The sequence below is a fragment of the Elephantulus edwardii genome, unplaced genomic scaffold (genome assembly GCF_000299155.1).
Source record: "Elephantulus edwardii isolate Elephantulus edwardi_28Jun2011 unplaced genomic scaffold, EleEdw1.0 scaffold00029, whole genome shotgun sequence".
Lineage (NCBI taxonomy): Eukaryota > Metazoa > Chordata > Mammalia > Macroscelidea > Macroscelididae > Elephantulus > Elephantulus edwardii.
In genome coordinates, this window is record NW_006399779.1 from 9,312,761 (window position 1) to 9,321,331 (window position 8,571).

At 34.5% G+C, this 8,571-nt stretch overlaps 1 protein-coding gene across 1 annotated transcript in view; it reads left to right on the top strand.

The window, feature by feature from the left end:
- ELP4 (elongator acetyltransferase complex subunit 4) overlaps window positions 1-8,571 on the top strand; it is a 278,785-nt gene that overhangs the window by 56,090 nt on the left and 214,124 nt on the right. Inside the window, exon 4 of the mRNA XM_006883725.1 lies at window positions 3,930-4,061. Within this exon, the coding sequence (XP_006883787.1) occupies window positions 3,930-4,061 (132 nt within the window). The remainder of the gene's footprint in view (window positions 1-3,929; window positions 4,062-8,571) is intronic.

Consider the following 8,571-nt stretch of genomic DNA (forward strand, 5'->3'; position numbering starts at 1 on the left):
GATAATTGGAATGGGAGTGTCAGAGACAGTGCGATTGGCACAGGACAGAGCAGAGTTTAGGGCTGTTGTACATAGGGTCGCTATGAGTCGCAAGCGATTCGACGGCACATAACAACAAAACAACATATTTGGACCAAGAGACAGTCATCAGAACAGAGCAAGGAGACACTAAATGCTTCAAAATCAAGAAAGGGGTCCATCAGGAATGCATTTTGTCTCCATAACTTTTCAATCTGTATGCAGAACACATCATCCGAGACTCTATGCTATAAGAGGAGGAATGTGGAATCAGGATTGGTGGAAGAGTCATTAACAACGTGCGTAATGCAGATGACACAACCCTACTTGCTGAAACTGAGGAGGATCTGAAGCGCTTGCTGCAGAAGGTCAAGGACTGCAGCCTTCAATACAGATTGAAGTTCAACATCAAGAAAGCAAAGATTCTTACCACTGGGCCAATTGGCAGAATCAGTATGGACGGTGAATAGATTGAGATAGTTAACAGTTTTAGTTTACTTGGCTCCACAGTCAACACTCTTGGTAACAGCAGCCAGGAAGTCAAGAGATGAATTGCATTGGGAAAGTCAGAAGAGCAGTGACATCAGGCTGGAGACTAAGGTGCACCTGATCCAGGCTATAGTCTTCACAATTACGTGCTTTGCATCAGACAGTTAGACAGTGACTAGGGATGATAGAAAGAGAATTGATGCTTTTGAGCTGTGGTGCTGGAGAAGTGTGCTAAATATACGATGGACTGCTAGGAGAACAAACAGGTTTGTCCTGGGAGGGTGAAGCCAGAATTCTCCTTGGAGTCAAGGATTCTGAAGCTTCGTCTGACATACTTTGGGCATGTTGCAAGGAGGGACTGGTCCTTGGAGAGGGACATCATGTTCTGTAGAGTGGAGGGACAACGCAGGAGAGGAAGACCCTTGTTGAGATGGATCATATCTATGATTGGGGTGGTGGGAATGAGTGTGTTGGAGATGGCAAGGTTGGCACAAGATAGAGCAGCGTTTAGGGCTTTTGTACATAGGGTTGCTATGAGTCGCAAGCAACTTGATGGCACATAACAACAGCAACAATACTTATGCAAATTGTAGTATATATCCCCTGAGAGGTCCATTTTATACTAAAATTTATGATAAAGTATCTTGTAAGAAATTAGTTAACATGACTCTAAGCATAAGTACATTTTATCTTAAGTGAAAGTTGCTGAATGGAAACCCAAAGTCTCTGTAAATTGTCAATGAAATTAATAATAATTTTTTAAAGTGAAAGTTGCAAATTAGGACTATATTATAATATAGTACTATATTTACAAATGCTTTGTTCTGTGTTATTCTTATGATTGTGGCTAATCAAAATAATCCCGTTGGCTTTGCTCCTGCAAGAAACGTATATACTCTTCCCTGCTCCTCACTATTTCTAAATTGTCTCATCAGAAAAATGTTTTCAGATGGGTGTTTTTTTCTTCCCCCAAAAAATAAGATTGAAATTCAATTTCTCTTCTTTTAATCAGTGATCTTAAAATCTGTTTTCATTGTTAAAAAAGAGACATAGGCTTGCAGGTAAGGAACTAATATATGTAATATATAATATAGTATATTATAATATAAAATACTATAATATTATAATATAATGTTATATAATATATTATATACTATAATATAATATTATAATAGGGGGAAAATACGGCTTTTTGTTTGTTACCTCACCCATTATGTTGGCAAATGAGTATTTTGAAGTCTACAATTGCAAACCAGTAAGCAGATTGTGTACATATTTTTATTTTTTAACCATGTGGCAAACATAATAACAACATGCAATATGGTAGTGCTAATCCCACACTGTGCTTTAAGTTTATAAAAAATTAAAATAACTTCTCAATGGAATAACAATTGATTTTTCTGAGTATAAACTAGAAAATGGAATCTGTTCTCTACATTCTTATTCTATATTATCCCCATATTAAATAATAGACCCTTTTGCTCTTTATAAAGAACCCTGTAATGCTTCATTTGTTTTATCTGCATTATTTTGTGTTGTTTTTTTAGCTCCTCCTGGTTTTTTGCTTGCAGTGTTCTATAATTCTTTAAGTATTTTTTTCACCCATTGAAAACATTGAATCATTCATCTTTTAAATTCTGTGTCAGAAAGTTTCATCACACTTTCTGGCTTTAGGAAATCCATTAATACTGTGTCACTTTTTGGGGGGGAGGGTGACATCTTGCTTTGGGCTTGTGTAGAGAGTGAGGTAGCCTGTTTTCTACGTGACATTGCTGTGGTAGAATTTTTCATCTTGACCTGAAATCACTCCTCCAGAAGAGGATGCGGCAGCTGTCCTCCCTGGGTTTCTTTCAGTTTGATAGAGAAAAGACCTGTGGAAGCAGGCTCCTCTGTCACTCAACTGCCACAGCTAAGTGGTGGCCAGGATGCTCTGGTTTAAAGGCAGTTGATAGACTAGACATGAGGAGACACAAAAAGGAGTGTGGAGACCTGATTGAAAAGCCAGGAAGCCTTGGTTTTCCCTTCAGGAACAAGCTCCAGCTGTTTTGTTCCCTTCTGATTGAGCTTAAGGGATCCCACATGATCCAGCTAAACAGCAGTGACCTCCCCCACAAAGTACATCACTCAAGTTCCAGTATCATTCCCAGTGTGCATTGGAAGCAGCATTCTGGGTGCAGGCCACCAGTACCAGGATTGGAGTTCTGGGCACAGGCTGGTCATGACAGTACTAGAGTTCCGGGCACAGGCTGGTCACAATGGTAGTAGAGTTCTGGGCTCACACATTCAGATTCCAGCTTTGTCCCAGCATGTTGTTCCCCAAAGCATCGCTCCCTGGCCATTTCATGACATCAGCAAGCAGCTCCTAGGTGTGTGCTGACAGTTGCTTTTAACTTCTCTCACTCAAACTCAAACTCACTCAAACCTGTTCATCTCACCACCGTGTCTCATCTGCTGTTCAAATGAATGGCTAGAGAAGCTGTGGTATATTCAAACAATGGAATATTATGCAGCATTGAAAAACAAGGAACTCAAGAAATATAATACCAAATGGATGACCTTGGAGGGCATTATGTTCAGTGAAATATCTCAGTCACAAAAAGACAAATACTACATGCCACTGTTTTAGAACAGGACTGATAAGGGGGATGGGTGAAACTAAGAAAAGAGGGGATAAATAATGAATATGCCATTGAAACAGACATGAGAGAGAACTATATAAAAGAAATACATGATTGGTTATTATTGGCATGACAAGAGTCCAGAAAGAAAAAAGCAAACCGGGGGGTTGAGGGGAGAGTGGTGGTGGAGCAGGGAGGAAAATGTGCAACAATGAATAAATGGAAATCCAAGCTCTTTATAAACTTTTATTAAAATATTTTAAAAATAACAGATTAGGTGTTTTAATGAAGGTGGTAGTCTTGTTATTCTCTGATTTTCAAAATAATTTATCTTTTCAGAAGAAAACTAATTGTACATTTAAAATTCTATTAATGATATAGATTTTTACAGTTGAATAATAAAAAAATTAATTTCTTCATTAAAAAAAAGTGTACCCTGATGACACAGCCATAAAAGTGCTTAACAGCTAACCAAAAGGTTGGTGGCTGAAACTTGCCACTTCATAGGAGAAAAAAATGTAGCAATCTGCTTCCATAAAGATTAGTTATAGTTTTGGAAGTATATGAGACAACTCTGCTCTGTCTTGTAAGATCGCTATGTGTTATAATAGACTCAATGGTAGTGGGTTTGTTTTAGTTTAGTTAGAAATGTCTATATTGTTAGAATTTTATATTTCCATCTTTTTTTAAATAATCAATTTTTAATAAACTGGAATGTTTTAGTCTTACTAAGGTTATGAGTTAAGAATGTTACTATATTCTTTTACCGCAAACACTCAATAGTGTGCCATTCTGTTTTCTCAGAAACTTCCTGCACCATTACTTGATGATAATTACAAAAAGGAATCTGATGAAGACACTTGTAATTATAAGACACCAGAATCTAATACAGAAATGAAAATAGCTTGGCGTTACCAGTTATTACCCAAGATGGATGTAAGTCAACATAAAAATTATTTTTATAATTTATAAATGTGTTTATTTTTATGCATTCTCTTGTGATACACATATTTGTGTGTGATATTCCTATTATAAAATATAAATTGTATATTTAAATAACTACCTGTTTTATCAGAGGGCATCTATAATTATGGCAAATTTTAATTTTGCCAAAATAGATTCTTTCATTGCTCCTTTAAGTTTGTTTGCATAAGTGGGTAAGCATTATCCTGTTACGTACCTTCAAGGTGGACCTGCTTATAGCTGATCCAGCAGCATATTTTCAGAGGCTTAAATTGCCTGGGAGGAGATTGTCCATCTTTCTCCCAAGGAATAGCTGGTGAATTTGAATCACCTGCATTTGGTCTCGCAGTGCAACTCTCCACCTACAAGGCCACTTGCGTTCTTCTCTATTATAGTTACCTGAAATATTTACTGTAAGTTGTAGTTCCTTAGAATTGCTATGTTTTATACCTATAGATTTTTAAACTAATTGTTAAATGTTCACCCTCTGCTATCCAGTAACTTCACCTGTCTATCAGGAAGTAAGAAAAAGGTTTCTGAGACACCAAAACAGGTATCAATACATTTGTCCACTAAAGCTCATGAGCTGGCTTGATAATAAAGGCTTTAGAATATCTTCTCAGAACTTTTCTCTAGTAAATGTAACACAGAATGAATTTTACATAAATTCTAACAATATTAGCTTTGCAGGCTTACCAAAAGTAAGACAAGTAGTTCCTTAAGGTATAATGACTATTACTTCTTTCCATTTTGGTGAAAATATGCACTGCAGATCCCACACTGTCCTACAGCTTCCTTGTATACATTTCAGTAACATGTTCTATCACCAATCTTGCTATCTCTAACTGTGTTTTTTTTTACCACAATTGACTTATATGCTTATACCTTAAACATTTCCTCTGTACTTTAGATGTTGTTGATTGCCTTCGAGTTGAGCAGGAGTCATAGCAACCCTATGAATGAAAGCCCTGAAGCTTTTCTTTTTTTTTTTTAAATTTAATTAATTTTAATGAAAGTTTACAGAGACTTAGGGTTTCCAGTCATTCATTGTTGTACTTTCCTCCCTGCCCACCCCCTGAAGCCTTTCTATAACTATCAACATTTATCAAAGTTCATGGAGTTTCTGGAATCATGTTGTTTAGGAAGTGGATGCCACTCCTGCTTCCAAAAATACACTATTGTCAGTTTCATTTCATATAGTTAATTCCTTAAGAATACAATGCTTACAGGGAATATGCTTCACTGATTTAGCAAAACTTTAGTTTAAAGATTACTTCAGGTGATAATTTTGGTTCATGATTTAAAGATTTTCTCAAGTTATGGTATACTTTTGGTTCAAGATTGGAAGATTCAGAGGAGTAATAGCAAGTATATGAATCTTTTTAATAAAATTGACTGAATGACAGAAAGGGAAGAGAATAAAAGATTACAAAAAAGCCTGTTAGGAACCTTTTTTATAGAGATAACCACAGTTAACGGACTCAGAATGTCTTCTGACTATTGATAATATTTTAACTTGATTAATATATAAATTTCTCCATCTTGCTACTTACTTCACTTTGTTCATTATTTTAAAGCACTTTAATATCTACCAGGCATTACCATAAGGTTGCCAGTTGCCATCTAGTTGACTCTGACAAGTGGCATATCTATGTGTGTCGTAACTGAATTGTGCTCTAAAGGACTGATTTTTGGAAGTGAAACTCCAGACCTTTCTTTCAGGGAAACTCTGAAAGGATACCACTTTCACTGGTTAGTAGCTGTGCACTTTAACATTTTGTGTCACCCAAGATATCTAATAAATGGGGGGTAAAGGAAGTTCTAATCATGATTCACACATTGTACCCTTTTCTTGTTCTCTGCATTTATAATGAGAAATTATATTTCTCATGGACAGAAATATTTTTCTGACATTCCTTAGCTCTAAAAGGCTCATTTGGTTTCATGTTCTCATCTTGCTAAGCTCTTGCTGAGACTCAACCTTGGAATTTTTTTGGAGTGCTTTAAGGAGTCCTCACCAGAGATAGCATCCGAGATGCAATCAGATTGCCATTATAAGCCTACAGCTTAAAACAAATTTGCCAAGATAGTGTACAGAACATACATAACCTAATCCAGGCCTATCTTTTTAATCTCCTCTCCTTATATGTATAAAACATGATATTCATAAATAATTTGTGATTTAGTCCTTGGGAATTGCTTGTATTTCTGTTGATAATGCTTTTCACTCTCTTAATTACCTCGTGAATCCATCCTGTTATATACCATACTAAAAAACTAGAAATGATCATTTAGACTATTTGTGGTGTTGCTTTATCTCCTTCCTGGCCCCACATCAGAATTCATTTTCTTGTGAAATAGTAAATTTTTTCTGAATCATTCTTTTAAACTCTCTTCCACATTTGACAGTTAAGATAAGTTTATTAATGTGTATGGATGTTTACACACTATGAAGCTACAGCAAAATGTTCTTGCCAAACTGAGTGAACTTACTTGTTATTGACAATAGGTTGGTTTTTTAATAGCTAAAAAAATACATTAACTTGATTAATAAACACATTAGAATATATGCACTACATATAACTTTTGCTTATGTTTTTTAAGAGAAAAATATTTTAGGTCTTTTTTTAAGATTTCTGAATGTGTCAAAATTTATCATTATATTTGTCTTGCATAAAGGAAAAAATTTGTACTTGATTTTATGCCTTTAAGCATATATTTATTTTTCCGTTTTTTTTTAAATTGAACTATTACAGTTTTTTATCATTAATTTTTAGTATCTATCCTTATGAATATTTTTCTTGTCTTATCTAATTTTAATTTCTAAATAATAGTATAATTGTAATGAGAAGTTTCCAGTTTTCAACATTTTATTGTATTATTTTTATTCTGTATATAAAATGTCACAGTATGAAATCAATTTTCTGCCTTGATTCATCCCAAAATGTGCAATTTATATCACATTAATATTGTAATTTGAAGCAGTAATAGAGACGACAACTTTAAAAGCATACTTTGCTTCTTGGCAATTTAGCATATTTCTCTTAGTGTGGAGGACTTCAAGACCCTTCAATCCACTAATAAATTTATTAACTCAAACTTAAAAGAAATGAAAAGTCTCTCTTTTTCTTTCCCCATAGCCAGTGTGCTAAAATAGATTATTCATGCTTATTTGATTCAGGTAGGCTTTTGCAAGCTTCCCTACTAGGCCTGGGAATGTGGTACATTGAGTCCTTTTCAGATGTTTCTGACATAGACCAAGCTTTTATTGCATGGTGTTTTATTTTAGCCAAATCCTAGTCTCCACCCAGTTTGTAGGCTCTCTGCTTATTCTTTTGAATCAGGAGAGGTTATCACCTACCTTAATCCATGCAGCAGTGTGGATTAAGGACACCAGTGTGCCCCAGGATTCTCAAAAAGGACCCTGGAAACTTCTTGTTTCTTCTTTTTTGCTGTCTTTACTAAATTCTATTGGGCCTTACGGGGATTTGCATCTGAAATGGGCAACCTGGTGTTTTTCTCAATGAAGACATCAGATCAAAGTTCAGTTAGTCAAGGCCTTTCTAAAACATTAAGGGGGCTTGGACCTACACAATAAAAAGATGAGCTCTAGCAGAGATTGCAGTAAAAACATTCTGAACTGTAATCCGGATAAAGAATAGATTATAGGCCAAAGAACAGACCTTGTTTAAATTGCTTTAGACTAATAACTTTACATTTAAAATCTTTACATCCTATTTTTAAGAAACATTTTAATGCTTCATTATTTATTTGTGACTATTTTCATAATAAATAAATGCATATATATTATGTTAAATTGAAATAAATAGTTAGATCTCTATTAATGAAAATAAGTAGTACCTTAGGAGGAGATATGAACAGTCATCTTATTTTAAAGTTATACTCATGGACTGAATCTGCTATTTCTGTTAGACATTCAAAATTTTTATTCCATTTTACTGTATCATTTGTCCACATGTTGTTTAAGAATTTGGATCTTTGAGATCTAAGTCCAAATACCTATGTCAAGCAAATACCTGTTCTTGTCTAAATTGCAAAGTTGCTTGTCACTTTGTAAAATAATTAAGACCTTTCTGAATAGTTCTTCAGTTTCTGAAGAGATTATCTGGTTTTTCCGTGGTCTGTAATATTGCATTTAGTATAATAGACATGATGACAGTTGCAAAATTAGGATCAAGACTTTCCTAGATCTAATTAGAATTGTTCTTATTAGAGCAAATTGCCAGCTGAAATTTTGGATTGAGGTACTTTCATATTTCTGATGTGCTTAAATGAAATTAATCATCTCAAAGTCCATTCAAAGCAATATGATAACTACTACACTTTCCTGTGTAAATAATCCAGCATCAATAATTTATGAGAACGATAATTATCAATATCAATAATTATGAGAAATAATTTATAGCTAAATTGTTAGAAAGCATAAAATATAAAATTATCAATGAAATAATTAAATATTTCT